This window comes from Taudactylus pleione, unplaced genomic scaffold (genome assembly GCF_031769625.1).
Source record: "Taudactylus pleione unplaced genomic scaffold, aTauple2 ptg000464l, whole genome shotgun sequence".
Lineage (NCBI taxonomy): Eukaryota > Metazoa > Chordata > Amphibia > Anura > Myobatrachidae > Taudactylus > Taudactylus pleione.
The window spans coordinates 243,331-266,183 of record NW_028284866.1 but is presented as its reverse complement, the minus strand read 5'-3'; the positions used below and the strand labels follow the sequence as shown (position 1 = coordinate 266,183).

At 45.3% G+C, this 22,853-nt stretch overlaps 1 protein-coding gene across 1 annotated transcript in view; it reads right to left on the bottom strand.

The window, feature by feature from the left end:
- PDZD7 (PDZ domain containing 7) overlaps positions 1–22,853 on the bottom strand; it is a 113,312-nt gene that overhangs the window by 6,064 nt on the left and 84,395 nt on the right. Inside the window, exons 10-12 of the mRNA XM_088448670.1 lie at positions 14,770–14,861; positions 10,056–10,147; positions 3,274–3,345 (exon numbers count right to left, since the gene is read on the bottom strand). Coding sequence (XP_088304796.1) covers positions 3,274–3,345; positions 10,056–10,147; positions 14,770–14,861 — 256 coding nt within the window. The remainder of the gene's footprint in view (positions 1–3,273; positions 3,346–10,055; positions 10,148–14,769; positions 14,862–22,853) is intronic.

Sequence of the window (22,853 nt, the reverse complement as noted above, 5' to 3'; positions counted from 1 at the left end):
GACATTAGGGTTCAGCCCTGTAGAGATGATAATTTTATATCTAGATTTCATCCATAAGGATGCACAACAGGTTAATCGATTTATATCTTTCTGTAGATGTGCTTTGTGCCTGCTCCAGGCGTACACGTATCTTACACCAGCTGTTGGAAAATCTCATACCTCTCAGTCACATTCAAAAGTCATTTCTGAGATCGCTTGTAACTTTTTATCTCACATTAAAACACCTACTGACACGTTATAACAGATTATTGTCTTGCTGTGTATCCTTATTACCAAGGTTAAGGGTAAGGAAAATGTGCGGCCCTTTTTTAAGGTTAGATGGCTGCACATGTGGCCCTTTAAGTGTATCAAGTTGCCCATCACTGATAATGAGAGTGTGGACATCACCCCATGCTTTATTTTTATGTGTGCCCACATTCTTAAGAACACATTGGCCGACAAAATATGAATAAGATTGAGGAGAATTAAGATTACTAGTTTTTTACTGATGGATGGGTTTGAATGACAGCCTTGTTGCTGGGTAAATGTCTTTCAGTGTGGGTGTGTTCAGCTGCTGCTAGGGGCCAGTCATATTGTTTGGGGGAGGGGGTTAGAACAAACTATATAGGGGAATGTAGTCAGGTGGTTCAGCCTCTTTTGCAGGATTCTCGTAGGATCAGGCTGAGTATCACTGCCTGTTTTCTTTGTGCCAATCCGCGTGCATTAGCAGATTTTGTTTCATCATGCCATGTCCCAAGCGCTCTGCACCCCCCCCCCCCCCCCCGTCTGCTGGCTGATTATGCTCACGGCTCCCCCTGTGTACTCTGCAGGGAACCCGCCGGCGGGAGCGTCCGACGGACGCTCCATGCCGATGGTTCAGACACATGTGGCTGACCCCTCAGCTGCCACAGCGGGGCCGCCAGTGCTCACGGCTCCCGCTGTGCACGCCACGTGGAACCCGCCGGCAGGAGCATCCAGCGGACGCCCCTTGCCGGCGGATCAGCCACAGGTGGTGGATCCTTCCGCTGCCACAGCGGGGGCGCGAGTGCTTGGAACCTGCCGGCGGTTAGCGCCGTTGGTCACGTGGGGCATTCAGGTTTTGGTCCCCGGGGGGGCAGGTGGCGCCGCCGGCCTGGTCAGCACGGCGGGCCCGGTGGCCATCTTAACCCCGGCGGCCATTTTAGGTAGCCTGTCCCCTATAGTTAGCATTCAGTCTCACAGCCCACTGATATCACACCATTCCCCCACCCCTTGGATGACAGGGCCAACTGCTTCAGGAGCCATGGGTGCACTACACCTTAACCCTTATCAGCCCCCTTGGTTCCCTCCTTCAAGTGCCCCTCCTGCTTTTTACAACGGTCAACCCGTGTCAATGGCCGGCCCTTCCTGGGGTCAAGCTTCCTGAGCTTGGGCGTAGCTCCCCCTGTTTACCCCTCCACTTCAGTGGTCTCGAATCCCCCCTTTTATCCTTCTTATGCTGCACCTGCTTTTGGATCCTACCCTTACCCAGGGTATCATCCACAATTTTATTATCCGTATGTGTCAACCTCTCAGCAGAATGCGTCTCTAGCCTCAATGCCCCTGCCTCCTACCACACTTCCTGTCAATTTCAGTCAAGCCCGCGTCATCCGACCTTGGCCTGGTTCCGCCGGCTCGTTTATTAACTGCACCTTCACATCTTCCTCCTACTCCGAACATTGCCAACCCCCCGCTACGGCGGTGGTGCCCGCTGTCTCTGTTTCTCATCAGTTCACTCCAGTTACAGGTAGAGGGATGGCAGAAGATGCTTCTTCAGATGATCCGTTACTTGGTGCGTCCGCTGATCCTGCGCGAGTGGAGTCGACACCGACAAGTGAAACTCCAGCCGCTCCGAGGGGACAAGTCGAGGAAGCGGTTCCGGGTCCTTCTGGTGATGGTGAGCATGATTTGTCTTGTTCGTCATCTTCTTACTCTTCCTCTTCTTCTCATTCTTCTGGTTCCCCGGCGCGCCCGCGCAAAATAGCTAGAATGGTTGCAAAGCATCTAGCCAAGAAGTCTAGTAGTGTGGCTTTACAAGGTGCAATTGCTGAGCCAGTTACTGTAGCGGCAGGTGCAGATTCAGTGCATTGTGCAAACACAGCAGTTCTGCGGGGTTTGCGCAAAAGTGTGAGGGGGAGGATTCGCAAAGGCAAATTTGTCGATTTCTTTTCACTCACGGATGATATGAAAAAAGCTTTTAGTAAAGCCAAAAAGACGGGGGGTATTGGTGAGGAGACTTTCTGTAATTTCACCACTTGGTTGAAGGGCATGCTCGTATTCACGGCATGCTATTTGGAGACACGGGGGGAGGAACATGTTAACATAGTGAAGTATATTTTTTTAGTTCTTGACATGTTTGTCCATTCGCGGACCTTGGCATGGCGGGAATATGACGTGCAATTTAGACAGAAGCATGACGGTAGCAAGATTATTCCTTTTGGAGCAAAGGACGTGGAGGTGTGGTTGGAGTTCTCGCAACAGCGTCGGCCCCCCTTGGACGGGATGCCTCCTCGCAAGGGATATCCTCCCAGTAAGCAGGGAGCGACTGTGATGAGAGGTAAATGTTTCGCTTTTAACGACTCCCGATGTACACGGGGGTCGTCTTGTCGTTTTCGACACTCCTGCCGTCTCTGTGGAGGAGAACATCCTGCCAAGGATTGCCGTCGGGGGCTTGCTAGTACCACACATGATCGCATTGAGGGGTCAAAGGGAGCTGCTTAAGGTAAATTTGCCTATTTGTTTAGTTGCGCTGGCTCGCTGGTTAGAGATATATTCTCACAAGGAGGGCGCTGCGTTTTTCGTCCGGTTTTTTGCTGCCAATATTGGGTCCTTTAGGGGTTCAAGCCACTCGGAACTTGCGTTCGGCTAGAGATTACCCAGAGGTTTTACAGGCTAAGGTGGGAGCGGAGGTCCTGCTTGGGAGGATGGAGGGTCCGTTTCCTTGTCCTCCTTTGCAGGACCTTTGTATATCTCCGGTGGGTGTGGTGCCCAAGAAAGCAAGTAACATGGTTTGTTCCAGGTGCAAAGTTACTTCCTTTTTATTTCTTTGCTCCTAACTCAGAATCATCCCTATGTATGAGCTCTGGTGCCTACAGGCAGAACTGCAGAACATAAGGAATAGGGGATTGTATGTACAGTACTACTGTATTCTGGTACTCAACACAACAATGCACACAATAATTACATTATAAAAAGTTATCAGTAGATATCATAAATCTATGGGTAAAGTTTAAATAATGAATAATTCACTATAATATTAATTGATGCATTACTGACCAGGAACCGGAGTGACAAGATGCTTCTTGGGGAGCGTGTCGTATCTGGGGGGTCTGAGTGCAGGAGATGTCACTGGAATGAATATACAAAATAATATATTATTCATAGTTTTAATTATTTTGTTTAAATTGTTTGTCCTTTCCCTGACCCAGGGTTACATACACAACCCTTGCCTTCTACTAGATGACCATCAGATGACCCGGTGGCTGTGAAATGATAGCACTTTGGTCATCCAGTCACTATACAGAAATATATATTTCACCAAATACTGGATGAGCGGGGTGCGGGATACAGCAAAATGGATTCTAGTTTTGAATGAAATAACAATTTCCATAAAAACTATGGTTTGGGGGCATAGGGGGTGGGAGTTTGGTGTCTATTATGCATGTTTTATTGATACAACAACAGCATTTTTAATAAAATACTCTACCTCAGTGGTTCTCAAACTCGCTCCTCAGAATCCCACACAGCACACATTTTCCAGGTCACCCAGCAGGTGCACAGGTGTAGTCATTACTCACTCACACATTTTCAAAGATCCACAGGTGGAGCTAATTATTTCATTTGTGATTCTGTGAGGAGACCTGGAAAACATGCACTGTTTGGGGTCCTGAGGACCGAGTTTGAGAACCTGTGCTCTACCTTGATCACACAGGGTACACAATAGTCTATGCAGTAAGCAAAAATCAACATCAGAAGGACTAGTGACATTATCCAGGTTCATTCGATTTTACAACAGCTGAGCTTCTGCCTCTCGGCCTCTGCCACCCCCTGTGTACAGGCCGACTTTATAATAATCGCCACCAAGCTTATATAATATTTTATACAATAAGTGTACCAGTCCTTTCACTTTAGTCTGTGACTAGCGGAATCATATGCTTATTACAGAGTTACTGTAGAACAATAGCTAGCAGCTGCTCACATTTACCACATGTGACTCAGGGCAGCCATATTGCATGACTGCCTTTCCTGTCAGCAAATGTATGACATATATCCACACGTATTATCCTGGCAGCACTAAAAGTCTGTAGATTAAATGTGTGATGTATGAACTGCACCATCGGAGACCCCCACCCTTTTCTGATATATTTCTCATGACATTTTACCTCACAAACTTACTGACAAAAGAAGGGGGGGAGGTGGAGGAGAGAGAAGAAAACGGTGCATTTGTTACTAGTTGGCCATATTGCATGATATTTCACTTTAATGCCATAGCAGTGGCAGAAGCCGAGCACTGACAGCTGTGCACACACGGTGAGAAGGACAAAATGGAAAATCCTGACTGTTCCGGAACCACCTCTGCCTTTAATTGGACAACCTGGCTCTGGAATGAGCTGTGGGTGTTGTACATTCCTTACCACTCACACCATAACCATGTCCGAATAGGGATATTTTAGGGATCAGTCCCAACATATTGCAGCATGTAGATGTAATACATGGGCCAAGGTAAACATGACTAACTTTATATTCATGTGGACTGTCTCCTCATACGGAGCAGGGAGCCATTTTGTGCCAACTGTGGTATTAAAATACCCTCTAAAGCAATGAGACTGGTGAGCAAGGAGAGCACTGTATAACATGAACCCAATAACACTGAGATGGGCTGTTTGCAGACAGAGCTAGCTTAGACGTGTTTGCTGCTTGCAGGAATTACTTCATCTCCCTCTATACCTTTTAAAACTCTGACTGTAGTAACTGTAACCACACTATACGGTGCCAGCACACATAAGGCTCTTGTATAAACAGGACTCCGCTGTGAGGCAGCTGTTAAGCAAAACAATCTTATTATGGTGTCTGCAAAATACTTACCCCTGAGAATAGCTAATATGCTGCCTTTTACATATTGTTAATACAGATCAAGGGCCGTATTCAATTAGCTGTGAAAAGTCCCGTCCTTTTCGCTTGCCGGACTTTCCGCCTACATCGCATGTTTTTTGGAGGAAACACTTTTTGAGCGCGCGGCCTATTCAATTCCAAAGGACGTGAAAATGCGTCCCGGCGAAACCCAAACGGGTGAAAAGTGCTGTCATATTTGGGGAAATCAGCCTGACACCCCCCCAAAAGATGCACTGACATTGGGGATCACTATGGATACCCCCGAATAGCCCTGCTGAAGGCATTTGGGGTGCTTAAATGCTCTGAATAGCTGTTATTTAGCATCTTTTCACAAGTGGTGAAGAATAGCATTTAGCTGTTTTTTGGGGGCAAAAATAAGTAGTGCCAGCAAATTTGGGGTACATGAAAATGGGTGCAAGGTTGAGGAAGGAATAGGTGTTTGAACCATTCATCTGTGCCAAAAGGGAGCCAAGCAAATCACATAAAAAATCTTGCACCAAGCTGTTGTATAGGAGCTGGCCAGGGTGCTGAAACAGCAAGAGAGCATCTGAAACTGAGCCAATCAGACAGCAATGTGCTCTGTTGCTTAGCAGCAGCCTAGAGAGGGGAGGGAGTCCAGGACTGAGCATGGTCACGTGAGAGGCAGACAGAGAGTAGGAGACAGCCTCCATCTAGCCCATGAAGATTCCCTGATACAGACACAAAAGCCAGGAAGGAGCCAGGGGAGGCAAGGCTGTCAGGTATTTAATCGGAACCAAATGAAAATAATTCGATGGTGACAAACATTGGACACTACCATCGGAACAAAGATATCAATGGTTAGTAACCTTCGGATTCGAATGTCCCAAAGAAAAAGGCTCAGGGGGCGATTCAGATCGCTCGCATCTAAAAGAGGCTGGGTATGCAAATTCCGTGATCGCACTCTCTGGTGTAAGGATGCACTCTATGTCTTAGAGAGCGACGGCAGAGTGAGCGCACGTCGATATAAAGACGCCCACTTTTCTTACTTAGCACACGTCATCTCCAGGAAGGGTATGATTAATCATAACATTGAGAGCCATCTGAGCTGCACGCAGCGCTTGAGGTAGACCTTACCCCACCGCAAGTACTGCGATCACTGCAGGTTGAAATACAACCAAGTGACGTGTACAATGATGCTTCCATGCTAATTATGTACACCCATAAAACTCAGTTTTGATGCCCAGACACGCCTGCAGCACCACTCCCCCGTTCACAAGCACCTTACCCTGTTACCACCCACAACGGCACTGTCTGTCACTCAAAGTAGCGCTCAGTCTTTGTGCTACGAGCGCAAAAATTCCTGATTGCAGTGACTGGTTTGCGCACTGCGATGCATACGCATGCGCAGACGGGCGACCATCATCCATAGCGAGCGATCGTGGCTTAGCGTCCGGGTCTGAATCAGGCTCTCAGGGCCTGATTCAGAGCCGCTCGTAAGCGGCCGCTCGTTCGCTCCGAGCGGTGTTCGCACATCTGCGCATGCGTATGGGTCATAATGCTCATGCGCCAACCAGTCATTGCGGTCGGAAATCGTGCGTTCGCAAAACAGCGAGGGCCTGCTAATTTGAGTGACAGAATGAGGCGTTTGTGGGTGGTAACAGGGGAAGGTGCTTGAAAACGGGGAGTGGAGATTCGAACGCAGGCGTGCCAAACGGTCAAAACGGGCGTTTAATGGGAATGCATAATTAGTAAAGGAACGTCATCGACCACGTCACTTGGTTGTCTTTTAGCCAGAACTGCTCGCAGTGATTGCGGGAAGTAAAACCTACCACAAGCACTGCGAGCAGTTCAGACGCCTTTCGATGTACTCGATTAATCTAATAAATAGCGGAGATGACGTATGATGCGAACGGCCAGGGGGCGTCTTTACAAAATAGCGAGCGCATGTTTCGTTCGCTCGCTCAGACATAGAGGCGTCAACAGACCGCAAAGAGCGAACGCTCAATTTAAATAGCCGGGCCCTTTTTCTGAACGACCGTTCGCAAATAGCGTCCGGCTCTGAATCAGGCCCTCAGTGCGCTATCACGTAGCAGCCGGTTATGGGATTGTCAGTCCCTATACTAATAACAAATATATAAAATATAAAAACCAGCGCTTCACTTCAATAAAATATAATCGGTAACAAATACTAACCAGAGAAACGGATGTAGCAATAAAATTAATACCAATTTATTAATAAATACATTAAATGAAACCAATATGAAGGACCTGTTACATAATCAGAATTAGACCTGTTAACGGTTAGTGACCCTTTTATGGGACAGATGTTGCAATTAGGACTTGCTCCAGAAGCCAAAGTTTATATGCAGCAATATTTACCAAGTGATTTGAATCATGGAAAGAGTGTCACAGTCCTCTTAGCGTGATGTCCGCATGTGCTGGGGCTGTAATTGAGTTTCACCAAGGTCCATACAGAGCTTTAAAAGTCAAAATTTTGCATTGGTCCACACAGCCGGTGATCACAATTCAAAGTCCGTCCAGGTAAGTGTATGAAGGTGGTCGCTTAAAAAACCATCGGAACACCATCAAATGGAAATCATTTGATGGTGGCAAACATTGGACTACCACCATTAAAAGGTAAAAACACTACCATCGGAACAAAAACATCAATGGTTAGTAACCACTGGATTCGGATGTCCATCCCTATGGTGAACCTGCAGATGAACTTCGGCCACCACTACTCCACCGTGAAGTGCTCCCTCTCCAGCGTGAAGTTCCCGCTCAGCCACACACCCTCGGTGAGCAGGAGGCACAGCCCCGGGAACATCCTGCTGACAATGCTTACGGTAGCATCACACCAATGGCCGGGCCCTAGCCAGCTGCAGGGCAGCAGCAGTGGGGGTTGTGGTGACACTGGTGAGATGCAGGGGGCAGTAGTGAAAAGGCAGGGGGATGTGGTGAGACGCAGGGGACTGCGGTAAGAAACAGGAGTGAGTAACAGGGACCTGTGGTGAGATGTAGGGGCCTGTGGTAAGAAGCAGGGGACTGTGGTGAGATGTAGGGACCTGTGGTAAGAAGCAGGGGACTGTGGTGAGATGTAGGGGCCTGTGGTAAGAAGCAGGGGACTGTGGTGAGATGTAGGGGCCTGTGGTAAGAAGCAGGGGACTGTGGTGAGATGTAGGGGCCTGTGGTAAGAAGCAGGGGACTGTGGTGAGATGTAGGGGCCTGTGGTAAGAAGCAGGGGACTGTGGTGAGATGTAGGGGCCTGTGGTAAGAAGCAGGGGACTGTGGTGAGATGTAGGGGCCTGTGGTAAGAATCAGGGATCTGTGGTGAGATGTAGGGGCCTGTGGTAAGAAGCAGGGATCTGTGGTGAGATTAGGGGCCTGTGGTAAGAAGCAGGGGACTGTGGTGACATGACGTAGGTTGTTATGAGCTGCAGGGGGCTTTGGCAAGATTAAATTGCTGTTTAGCTATGCTCAGATTATACATACAATGATATCTACAACCCACTGCAAGTCACCAACACGCATTATACCAAATGCAGATGCCTGGTCTGGAGAAGAAACTAAATCATAAGTCGCAGACTCATTATACTGAAGATTTCTCATAGACCCAGCTCTGATTCCCAGCGCTTACTGGCTATAACCTTAGACAGGCTATTTTGTCTCTGTCTGACAGAGGCTGAGAGGTCATAGGGACCATGTGTATCAGTGCTTAGTATTATTAACAGCATGTAGGACCCTTATACATAAATGAAGTGTCTCCGAGACAGCCACTATCCCAAAAAAAACTTCTGATGCGGCTTGCAGTAAATTTTGCATTGCATATTACAGCCGGGGCACGCAGACTATGTCAGAGTGCCAAGGGATGTGAGCCTGGGTCTCCAGCAAGTCTCTGATTATTCTGATGTCAGCTCGGCTATGAAAAATGTGTGACTATGGAGGCTCTATGGTGATGGCGACCTCAGGAATCAATTAATAAACACAAACTCTAAGTTTGTATTTATGAGGGCTGTTATTTTCTTCTTTTGGTTTCTTTCTGCATTCATTACTCCAGTCTTTTCTTCCTTAAGGATTTTTCTGCTGTGCTCTCTGTCAATTCTGCTGGTCATTGAGGACCTCATTCAGAGTCGGTCGTTGAGGCCGCACGGTCGTAGGGGAAAGGGGCCAGATATGCAAATTAAGCGATCACAAGTTGCGGTCCTAAGATGAGATCGTTAGCTGAACGACCGAGGGTAAGAAGCGGCCGTAAGACTAAATCACGCCCCCTTCTCGTTCACCACACACGTCATCTCCTGGGATATAAGGATTAATCGCGAGCATCGGAAACCATCGGAACTGGTCGTAGAGCTTAAGGTTGACCATACCCTCTCTTAAGCACTACGATCAGGTCAGTGTACAAACCACCCATGTCACGTGTGCCATGACATTACTTTGTTAATTATGCACTCCCATTAAACACCGTTCGCATAATTAGGCACGCCTGCGTTCGGATCTCCTCTCCCCCGTTTTCAAGCACCTTCCCCTGTTACCACCCACAAACGCCTCATTCTGTCACTCAAACTACTGACCTGGCTGTGTTCAAGGAGAGATAAATTTCTGATCGTAGCAGCTAGTTTGCGCATGCGCATTGCGAACTTTACGCATGCGCAGTTTAGTGAACATCGGTGCCGTACGACCGTGCGGCCGCAACGACCGACTCTGAATGAGGTCCTGAGTCCCTGCTTACAGCCGAGACCCTCGTTTAGTCTCCTATGTTTCGTGTACTGTGTTTTTTTTGGATTTTCTTTTTATGTAATTGTACACACTTGGCACGTCTCCTGATTACGCTGTTTAATGTAATTCTGCGTGTGTACATTATAAATCCCATAAATAAATAAAAAATACACAAATAAAGAAATGCTATGCAATGGGATTATTGGAGCTGAGACGTGTCCCTTGTGTGATGCAGTAATTCAAAGTTTTCATTTTAAATGCTGTCTTACCTGATCTACTTTTGAGGGCATCATACGCTTCCATCTCCAGGGAAATAACCATACTGTCAAACCGGCCGAGATCAGTGAGTGCGATCAAACCTCTGCAAGGTAAACACGACCCAGCACATCAATTATGTACCTACGGCACTGCTGGTGCTCCTAGAGGAGACTATCACCAAGATACACAATATTTTACTACTATGTTCTGTACAAGTCATATAACGGACCACTGATACTATTTATATGTCAGTTACTGCTTTGTCACGTTCCCTTTCTGCTTAATCAGATTTAATATATAGCCTGCAGGTGTTGTCGTTGATATTGTTGTTAATGATGAGGTTTACATGTTGTCTAAAATATCTTCACTGACATAGGCCCTCATTCAGAGCCGTACGCTCTGAGCAGAGCGCACGCTCTGAATGAGGGCCGGGCTCCATTTTCATGGAGCGTCCTCCTGGACGCTCGTATAGCTGTGGGTCACCACCCACAGGCTATACGAGCGTGCATTGTGATGGTCGCGATGGTCGAGACCATCGCGACCATCGAATTTGCGAGCCGGAGCCTGCGGTTGAGGTTTTCAACCGCAAGCTCCGGAGTGATTTTGGCTCTATCAGAGCCAAAATCACTCCCACTGACATCACTAGTGATGTCAGTGGGCCGGCTTTTGATGGGAGGCGTTCCCGTGGGAACGCCCCCGTCAGGGAGGCACGCCCCTGGCACGCCCACCAAAGGGGGCGTGCTGTCAATCAACATTGACAGCACGCCCCCTTTGATCGGACACAACGAGCGAAGGACTTTCCTTCGCTCGTCGCGTCTGGCGCATGCGCACGACGGAGCTCCCTCCGTCGTGCGCATGCTCAGTCCATAACATCGACCCACTTGCGAGCGGACAGCCGCTTGCGAGTGGGTCTGAATCAGGCCCATAATACAGACGTATCTGAGCATCGTCTGAGCAAGGCTCCATTCATGGTGTAGACTGAACAATAAAAGGAGGGTTAATATAAAGATGACTATTTCTTATGGAGAAACTGGGACTATACACGTGGACTTTATTGTATCATTATTTTTAAGGACGGCCATATTTTTTCCCCATTGGAAATAATTGGGATGTGTTAGACTATAGTCTAAGGGGCATATTTACTAAAGTGAGAGTTTTTAGAAGTGGAGCTGTTGCCCATAGTAACCAATCAGATTCTACTTAACATTTATCTAGCACCTTCTAGAACAAGGATGGGGAACCTCAGGCCCGGGGGCCGCATAAGGCCCTCGGAATAATTTGGTCTGGCCCTCGGAGCTTTATTCTTTTAGCCTCATTTGGCTAGCAGGGTGCCTAGAATGGCACCCTGCAGTCAGAATCTATGCAGCAGTGCCACCTGCAGCGTCCTTAGGATGCTTTAGATAGTCACACCGCTGCCCTTATAGCTCCCCGGATCATCTTCAGGATGCTCCAGGCATTGCTGTAACCACCGGCGATTGTGGCCCCGCCCCCGTGTGATGTCACATGGAGGGTCGTGGCCTGCACCAGGCCCGCGAATACTGTTCTATATATCAAAATGGCCCTCGGCAGAAAAAAGGCTCCCCACCCCTGTTCTAGAAGATAATAGCTAGAATTTGAATGGTTGCTATGGGCAACACCTCCACTTCTAAAAACCCGCACTTTAGTAGTAAATATACCCCTAAGCATCTTGTTGTACTCAGCTTGCACCTCCTGCTTGTTTAGAATGTTCTAATTTTTTAAGTGGGTGGGAACAAGGGAACCTGTAGCAGCCTATTGTTATGTCCACAGCATCAGAAGAGGTGTGAGATGACCTTGAGAGAAACTGGTCTACTTGTGTAATTAGCACTGAGAGTTAAGCTGGGTAGACACATAAAAGCTGTATCTGCAGATAGCCTGATCTGCAGCTACCGTATATTTGCAGATGATGCTCGTTCATACACAATGAACAACCGTCATCTATCATCTGTCCGCGGATCCCGCTGGCTGGGGGTTGCGTCGCGCCCCCCTCTCCGCGGCCTCTGCAGCCGTACACACAGCATGATCACCCGTACACACAGCACGCTGAGCAATAACAAAAACAAAATATATTGATATCATCAATGCAAGAGGTAAGTGTTACACCATGCGTGCGGCCGGTAAGGGGGGTGGGAGGTGAGGTGCTTTGAGCCCACAGTCACCTGAATAGGATAGGCTACATAGCAGTCTGTGCACAGGGCACACAGTGACATTGGTGTGAGTGGTGGGTGAATAGGATAGGCTACATAGCGGTCTGTGCACAGGGCACACAGTGACATTGGTGTGAGTGGTGGGTGAATAGGATAGGCTACATAGCGGTCTGTGCACAAGGCACACAGTGGCATTGGTGTGAGTGGTGGGTGAATAGGATAGGCTACATAGCAGTCTGTGCACAGGGCACACAGTGACATTGGTGTGAGTGGTGGGTGAATAGGATAGGCTACATAGCGGTCTGTGCACAAGGCACACAGTGACATTGGTGTGAGTGCTGGGTGAACAGGATAAGGCTACATAGCAGTCTGTGCACAGGGCACACAGTGATATTGGTGTGAGTGGTGGGTGTATAGGATAAGCTACATAGCGGTCTGTGCACAGGGCACACAGTGACATTGGTGTGAGTGGTGGGTGAATAGGATAGGCTACATAGCAGTCTGTGCACAGGGCACACAGTGACATTGGTGTGAGTGGTGGGTGTATAGGATAGGCATAGCGGTCTGTGCACAGGGCACACAGTGACATTGGTGTGAGTGGTGGGTGAATAGGATAGGCTACATAGCGGTCTGTGCACAGGGCACACAGTGACATTGGTGTGAGTGGTGGGTGAATAGGATAGGCTACATAGCGGTCTGTGCACAGGGCACACAGTGGCATTGGTGTGAGTGGTGGGTGAATAGGATAAGCTACATAGCAGTCTGTGCACAGGGCACACAGTGACATTGGTGTGAGTGGTTGGTGAATAGGATAGGCTACATAGCAGTCTGTGCACAGGGCACACAGTGACATTGGTGTGAGTGGTTGGTGAATAGGATAGGCTACATAGCAGTCTGTGCACAGGGCACACAGTGACATTGGTGTGAGTGGTGGGTGAATAGGATAGGCTACATAGCAGTCTGTGCACAGGGCACACAGTGACATTGGTGTGAGTGCTGGGTGAACAGGATTAGGCTACATAGCAGTCTGTGCACAGGGCACACAGTGACATTGGTGTGAGTGGTGGGTGTATAGGATAAGCTACATAGCGGTCTGTGCACAGGGCACACAGTGACATTGGTGTGAGTGGTGGGTGAATAGGATAGGCTACATAGCAGTCTGTGCACAGGGCACACAGTGACATTGGTGTGAGTGGTTGGTGAATAGGATAGGCTACATAGCAGTCTGTGCACAGGGCGCACAGGGCACACAGTGACATTGGTGTGAGTGGTTGGTGAATAGGATAGGCTACATAGCAGTCTGTGCACAGGGCACACAGTGACATTGGTGTGAGTGGTGGGTGAATAGGACAGGCTACATAGCAGTCTGTGCACAGGGCACACAGTGACATTGGTGTGAGTGGTGGGTGAATAGGACAGGCTACATAGCGGTCTGTGCACAGGGCACACAGTGACATTGGTGTGAGTGGTGGGTGAATAGGATAGGCTACATAGCGGTCTGTGCACAGGGCACACAGGGACATTGGTGTGAGTGGTGGATGAATAGGATAGGCTACATAGCAGTCTGTGCACAGGGCACACAGTGACATTGGTGTGAGTGGTGGGTGAATAGGATAGGCTACATAGCAGTCTGTGTACAGGGCACACAGTGACATTGGTGTGTGTGGTGGGTCAGGGTGTAGGATAGGCTACATAGCAGTCTGTGCACAGGGCACACAGTGACATTGGTGTGAGTGGTGGATGAATAGGATAGGCTACATAGCGGTCTGTGCACAGGGCACACAGTGCCATTGGTGTGAGTGGTGGATGAATAGGATAGGCTACATAGCAGTCTGAGCACAGGGCACACAGTGACTTTGGTGTGAGTGGTGGGTGAATAGGATAGGCTACATAGCGGTCTGTGCACAGGGCACACAGTGACATTGGTGTGAGTGGTGGGTGAATAGGATAGGCTACATAGCAGTCTGTGCACAGGGCACACAGTGACATTGGTGTGAGTGGTGGGTGAATAGGATAGGCTACATAGCAGTCTGAGCACAGGGCACACAGTGACTTTGGTGTGAGTGGTGGGTGAATAGGATAGGCTACATAGCAGTCTGTGCACAGGGCACACAGTGACATTGGTGTGAGTGGTGGGTGAATAGGATAGGCTATATAGCAGTCTGTGCACAGGGCACACAGTGACATTGGTGTGGCTGAAGTCACTGCTGCCACCAGTCTGTATAGCGCTGCTGGTCACAAGGGCCACTCCCGCAATAGGGCCCCTATGCATAGCAATATAATTATTACCATGGGCAAAAGCTAGTATTTAATGAGAAGCAACTTGTGTTCAGCTACAGATCCCTCTGCCAGGGGTGCTCTTTGGTTATGGTTAATTTTTTATTATTAGAAAATTGTCTTCCTAAATCTACATTCAATTACTTTTAAGACCATTGTTAAATGTTTTTTACTTTGACAGAAATACTACTCAAAAAATATGTATCTTACCACATACATACTGGGTACTAACAGGGCACTTACTATGCTATGTTTATTTCAGTAATATTCTATCTCTCAGTACCTAATATCTCGTAAAAGAAGAAGCTTCTCCGGACGATCCAGAATTGCAAGCAATGGTCTAACTAGGTCTTCAATCCCTCCATCCTGGATATACTGCAAGGACAAATCACATACCTTAATGAATTCTTATCACTTTATAGAATGAATGACGAAATATGAATAGGATTGAGGAGTGTTAAGATTATTAGTTTTTACTGACAGTGTGTTTTGAATGACAGCCTTGTTGCTGGGTAAATTGAGTATTAGTTTGGGTGTGATCAGCTGCTTCCAAGGGCCAGTCATATAGTTTGGGGGAGTGGTTATAGGGGACTATATAGGAGCCTGTGGTCCTTGGGATCAGCCTCTTTGAAAGAAATTTTGAAACCCACCATCCCTCCCTGATATTTGGTTGTGTATTAACATTTTTCCTATTACAGGTGAGGCACAGCATGGCGGGAGTACGCTGCAGCTCAGTGGTTTTATGGGACGCAAGATAACTGTGGGAGCACTTGCTCTCGATGTACAAGGCGGATTTGTCCTGCTCCGCACGGGGGGACCCGGGCGTTTTTGCACGAAACGCCTCGGATTGGCCCAGGAGGGAAGTGAGACCCTCACGGTTTAAGTGCGTCTGAAAGGGGGAACGGTTTAGGCGTTCCCTGAGTATTTTGGAGTAAGTTAAAAAGCTAGAACTGAGTCTGCAGCGTCTCTTTGCCACCCTGGTTAGGTTAATTGATTCAATTATAAATAAAAGCTGTGACCTTTTTTAGCCAAGCTATGGTGTCTGTGTCTTTATTTGTAGTTAAGGTTAAGTAAGCTAATCAAGGTTGCATAAGTTTGGAAGTTATAAACGTATGTAATTCTTAATGTTATTTAGTTTTGAAAAATGTAACTTTACTGGAACATCGCAAGTAAAAGTCTACTTGCAATGTATACTTAGTACTTATTTCTATCTGTAGTTTTACGATTGGTATATGGGTTCCTACTGGAGCTCATGAAACCAGTGGTGGAACTAGCGGCGGTGCAGCCGGTATTTTGCACTGTGGCCCGTTGTGATGCAGGAGACCATAGCCCCTGCAGCCAACAGCACCGCTGCACACGCCGCCAGTGTCCCCCGGGCCCTACAGTGTAGTGCGGTCTGCACTACACAAAGAACACCGCCGCCAGCCCTGGGTAGTATAGTCGTACTTCCCGGTGGCTGCGTGTTTGTTTTGGCAGCAAATGAGAGTCATACAGACTCTCATTGGCTGCTGCGTCCACAGTGGGAGCCGGGCTGGAGCTCACTCATGAGCCTTCAGGCTCCCTCAGTGGGTGACTCCCATAGTGTAGAGCGAGAGCGGGTCGGAGGACGGAGAAGCAGACAGCTCTCCAAGGCTTAGTACATATAGGGGTCTATGTACTAAGCCATGGAGAGAGATAAAGTGGATAGAGATAAAGAACCAACCAATCAGCTCGTAACTGTTATTTTTCAATCACAGCCTGTGTTGTGAGTTAGGAGCTGATTAGCTGGTACTTTATCTTTCTTCAATACTACAATAGCGACCATAACACCCAAATAAGCAACAGAGCAAAGCAGCCAAGTGTTAGGTTCCCTAGTGGGGAGTAAGAAATAGCTGAAAGTAGAGAAGGAGAAGCACAAGAGGATAGAGGGCCCTGCTCGTAAGAGCTTACATTCTAAAGGGGAGGGGCAGACAAACAGGTGTGACACAGATGGGGTAGACAGGGAGGACGGAGCATGTAGATGCAAGTTAAGATGAGAGCTGGAAGGCGTTGATGAAGTAGTGGGTCTCGAGAGCCCGTTTGAAGGATTGTAGAGAGGTGGAGAGTCTGATGGTTTAGTATTTTACTATCTATAATTACATAACACCAGAAATATGTCGTGCTAGGGTACAAAAATATCTGGATTCTAGGACTGCCTTATATACAATGCATGCAGATGAAACGTGTGGATAATCTTTGTGGTTAATTTGTGTTGGGAGCCAATTAACCTACCAGTATATTTTTGGAGTGTGGGAGGAAACAGGAGCACCCGGAGGAAACCCACGCAACCACAGGAAGAATATACAAACTGCACACAGTTAGGGCCGTAGAGGGAATCAAACTCACAACCTCAGTGCTGTGAGGCAGTAACGCTAACAAAGGATATATATTTTATCTGATGCAATGGTGAGTGCCCTACATTTTTTTTGCTTCCACTTATATTTATATTTTCTACTACTACTTATATTTATATATTTATACTTATATTTGTATTTATTTTAGGCCTTGGTACATTTGTAGGCTGTATGTGTTATTATTAGAAATTTGTATATATAACAGAGAAGCAAAGTGCCCTGCAGTGGTTACTGCACAACTGTGCACAAAACCTACATAAAAAAACCCAGGACATTTACATTTTTGTTGTCCGTACTTTGGCACCACCTGCTGGTCACAAAGAAGTATGTCACTGATAATTAACCAAAATGACAGACTCACTCTGACCATAACTCTGGTCTTCAAGTGAAGTCTTGTTTTGAGGATTTCCTAAAATCTGCGAAGGTGAATACATTTCACTGACTCAGTAGTTACGACAATGATTGAGGGAAATACTCCAAACATGACAAGAAGCCAGAAAAGCTTGTCTACCATATCTGTAGCCAGGGCGACTGCAAAGTGTCAATGCTCCCTAGGCAAGGCGTCTATGCTGCCACCTCTCCCCCAATATGCTATTTTGGAAAAAGTCTCCCTCTTTTCATATCTCAGGTTGGCATGTCTGCAACATGCACAAGACCACAAAAGGTTAAGGGGGTAAGCCCGGCAGCCGTTGTACACATAGAACACTGAGACGAGTATAGGAGACAGGTAGCGTGCTGGGTGGGCACTAGCCCACTGAGGATGAGGTAAAGGAGTGGTGTCTCTGAATACGTACAGTAGCTGCCTCAGAGACAGCTTCCTTAGTGGTCCATTTATCAACCCGTTTTATCATCTGTTTGTATAATGACAGATGGGAGCTGATTGGCTGGAGCACCATTTATCATATACAACAAGTTTTATCATCTGTTTTAAATATGACAGTTGGCAGCTGATTGGCTGGAGCACCATTTATCATACACAACGAGTTTTATCATCTGTTTGTATAATGACAGTTGGGAGCTGATTGGCTGGATCACCATTTATCATACACAACGAGTTTTATCATCTGTTTGTATAATGACAGTTGGGAGCTGATTGGCTGGATCACCATTTATCATACACAACAAGTTTTATCATCTGTTTGTATAATGACAGATGGGAGCTGATTGGCTGGATCACCATTTATCATACACAACAAGTTTTATCATCTGTTTGTATAATGACAGTTGGGAGCTGATTGGCTAGATCACCATTTATCATACACAACAAGTTGTATCATCTGTTTGTATAATGACAGTTGGGAGCTGATTGGCTGGAGCACCATTTATCATACACAACGAGTTTTATCATCTGTTTGTATAATGACAGTTGGGAGCTGATTGGCTGGATCACCATTTATCATACACAACAAGTGTTATCATCTGTTTGTATAATGACAGTTGGGAGCTGATTGGCTGGATCACCATTTATCATACACAACGAGTTTTATCATCTGTTTGTATAATGACAGTTGGGAGCTGATTGGCTGGATCACCATTTTTTCATACACAACGAGTTTTATCATCTGTTTGTATAATGACAGTTGGGAACTGATTGGCTGGATCACCATTTATCATACACAACAAGTTTTATAATCTGTTTGTATAATGACAGTTAGGAGCTGATTGGCTGGAGCACCATTTATCATACACAACGAGTTTTATAATCTGTTTGTATAATGACAGTTAGGAGCTGATTGGCTGGAGCACCATTTATCATACACAACGAGTTTTATCATCTGTTTGTATAATGACAGTTGGGAGCTGATTGGCTGGATCACCATTTATCATACACAACGAGTTTTATCATCTGTTTGTATAATGACAGTTGGGAGCTGATTGGCTGGAGCACCATTTATCATACACAACGAGTTTTATCATCTGTTTGTATAATGACAGTTGGGAGCTGATTGGCTGGAGCACCATTTATCATACACAAGTTTTATCATCTGTTTGTATAATGACAGTTAGGAGCTGATTGGCTGGATCACCATTTATCATACACAACAAGTTTTATCATCTGTTTGTATAATGACAGTTGGGAGCTGATTGGCTGGAGCACCATTTATCATACACAACGAGTTTTATCATCTGTTTGTATAATGACAGTTGGGAGCTGATTGGCTGGATCACCATTTATCATACACAACGAGTTTTATCATCTGTTTGTATAATGACAGTTAGGAGCTGATTGGCTGGATCACCATTTATCATACACAACGAGTTTTATCATCTGTTTGTATAATGACAGTTGGGAGCTGATTGGCTGGATCACCATTTATCATACACAACGAGTTTTATCATCTGTTTGTATAATGACAGTTGGGAGCTGATTGGCTGGAGCACCATTTATCATACACAACGAGTTTTATCATCTGTTTGTATAATGACAGTTGGGAGCTGATTGGCTGGAGCACAATTTATCATACACAACGAGTTTTATCATCTGTTTGTATAATGACAGTTGGGAGCTTATTGGCTGGAGCACAATTTATCATACACAACGAGTTTTATCATCTGTTTGTATAATGACAGTTGGGAGCTTATTGGCTGGATCACCATTTATCATTCAGAACGAGTTTTATCATCTGTTTGTATAATGACAGTTGGGAACTGATTGGCTGGAGCACCATTTATCATACACAACAAGTTTTATCATCTGTTTGTATAATGACAGTTGGGAGCTGATTGGCTGGATCACCATTTATCATACACATTGAGTTTTATCATCTGTTTGTATAATGACAGTTGGGAGCTGATTGGCTGGATCACCATTTAATTTATCATACACAACGAGTTTTATCATCTGTTTGTATAATGATAGTTGGGAGCTGATTGGCTGGATCACCATTTAATTTATCATACACGAGTTTTATCATCTGTTTGTATAATGACAGTTGGGAGCTGATTGGCTGGAGCACCATTTATCATACACAACAAGTTTTATCATCTGTTTGTATAATGACAGTTGGGAGCTGATTGGCTGGATCACCATTTATCATACACAATGAGTTTTATCATCTGTTTGTATAATGACAGTTGGGAGCTGATTGGCTGGATCACCATTTAATTTATCATACACAACGAGTTTTATCATCTGTTTGTATAATGACAGTTGGGAGCTGATTGGCTGGATCACCATTTATCATACACAACGAGTTTTATCATCTGTTTGTATAATGACAGTTGGGAGCTTATTGGCTGGATCTCCATTTATCATTCAGAACGAGTTTTATCATCTGTTTGTATAATGACAGTTGGGAACTGATTGGCTGGTGCACCATTTATCATACATAACAAGTTTTATCATCTGTTTGTATAATGACAGTTGGGAGCTGATTGGCTGGATCACCATTTATCATACACATTGAGTTTTATCATCTGTTTGTATAATGACAGTTGGGAGCTGATTGGCTGGATCACCATTTAATTTATCATACACAACGAGTTTTATCATCTGTTTGTATAATGACAGTTGGGAGCTGATTGGCTGGATCACCATTTATCATACACAACGAGTTTTATCATCTGTTTGTATAATGACAGTTGGGAGCTGATTGGCTGGATCACCATTTATCATACACAACGAGTTTTATCATCTGTTTGTATAATGACAGTTGGGAGCTGATTGGCTGGATCACCATTTATCATACACAACGAGTTTTATCATCTGTTTGTATAATGACAGTTGGGAGCTGATTGGCTGGATCACCATTTATCATACACAACAAGTTTTATCATCTGTTTGTATAATGACAGTTGGGAGCTGATTGGCTGGATCACCATTTATCATACACAACAAGTTTTATCATCTGTTTGTATAATGACAGTTGGGAGCTGATTGGCTGGAGCACCATTTATCATACACAACGAGTTTTATCATCTGTTTGTATAATGACAGTTGGGAGCTGATTGGCTGGATCACCATTTATCATACACAACGAGTTTTATCATCTGTTTGTATAATGACAGTTAGGAGCTGATTGGCTGGATCACCATTTATCATACACAACGAGTTTTATCATCTGTTTGTATAATGACAGTTGGGAGCTGATTGGCTGGATCACCATTTATCATACACAACGAGTTTTATCATCTGTTTGTATAATGACAGTTGGGAGCTGATTGGCTGGAGCACCATTTATCATACACAACGAGTTTTATCATCTGTTTGTATAATGACAGTTGGGAGCTGATTGGCTGGATCACCATTTAATTTATCATACACAACGAGTTTTATCATCTGTTTGTATAATGACAGTTGGGAGCTGATTGGCTGGATCACAATTTATCATACACAACGAGTTTTATCATCTGTTTGTATAATGACAGTTGGGAGCTGATTGGCTGGATCACCATTTATCATACACAACGAGTTTTATCATCTGTTTGTATAATGACAGTTGGGAGCTGATTGGCTGGATCACCATTTATCATACACAACGAGTTTTATCATCTGTTTGTATAATGACAGTTGGGAGCTGATTGGCTGGATCACCATTTATCATACACAACGAGTTTTATCATCTGTTTGTATAATGACAGTTGGGAGCTGATTGGCTGGATCACCATTTATCATACACAACGAGTTTTATCATCTGTTTGTATAATGACAGTTGGGAGCTGATTGGCTGGATCACCATTTATCATACACAACGAGTTTTATCATCTGTTTGTATAATGACAGTTGGGAGCTGATTGGCTGGATCACCATTTATCATACACAACGAGTTTTATCATCTGTTTGTATAATGACAGTTGGGAGCTGATTGGCTGGATCACCATTTATCATACACAACGAGTTTTATCATCTGTTTGTATAATGACAGTTGGGAACTGATTGGCTGGATCACCATTTATCATACACAACAAGTTTTATAATCTGTTTGTATAATGACAGTTAGGAGCTGATTGGCTGGATCACCATTTATCATACACAACGAGTTTTATAATCTGTTTGTATAATGACAGTTAGGAGCTGATTGGCTGGAGCACCATTTATCATACACAACGAGTTTTATCATCTGTTTGTATAATGACAGTTGGGAGCTGATTGGCTGGAGCACCATTTATCATACACAACGAGTTTTATCATCTGTTTGTATAATGACAGTTGGGAGCTGATTGGCTGGATCACCATTTATCATACACAACGAGTTTTATAATCTGTTTGTATAATGACAGTTAGGAGCTGATTGGCTGGAGCACCATTTTTCATACACAACGAGTTTTATCATCTGTTTGTATAATGACAGTTGGGAGCTGATTGGCTGGATCACCATTTATCATACACAACGAGTTTTATCATCTGTTTGTATAATGACAGTTGGGAGCTGATTGGCTGGAGCACCATTTATCATACACAACGAGTTTTATCATCTGTTTGTATAATGACAGTTGGGAGCTGATTGGCTGGAGCACCATTTATCATACACAAGTTTTATCATCTGTTTGTATAATGACAGTTGGGAGCTGATTGGCTGGAGCACCATTTATCATACACAACGAGTTTTATCATCTGTTTGTATAATGACAGTTGGGAGCTGATTGGCTGGATCACCATTTATCATACACAACAAGTTGTATCATCTGTTTGTATAATGACAGTTGGGAGCTGATTGGCTGGAGCACCATTTTTTCATACACAACGAGTTTTATCATCTGTTTGTATAATGACAGTTGGGAACTGATTGGCTGGATCACCATTTATCATACACAACAAGTTTTATAATCTGTTTGTATAATGACAGTTAGGAGCTGATTGGCTGGAGCACCATTTATCATACACAACGAGTTTTATAATCTGTTTGTATAATGACAGTTAGGAGCTGATTGGCTGGAGCACCATTTATCATACACAACGAGTTTTATCATCTGTTTGTATAATGACAGTTGGGAGCTGATTGGCTGGAGCACCATTTATCATACACAACGAGTTTTATCATCTGTTTGTATAATG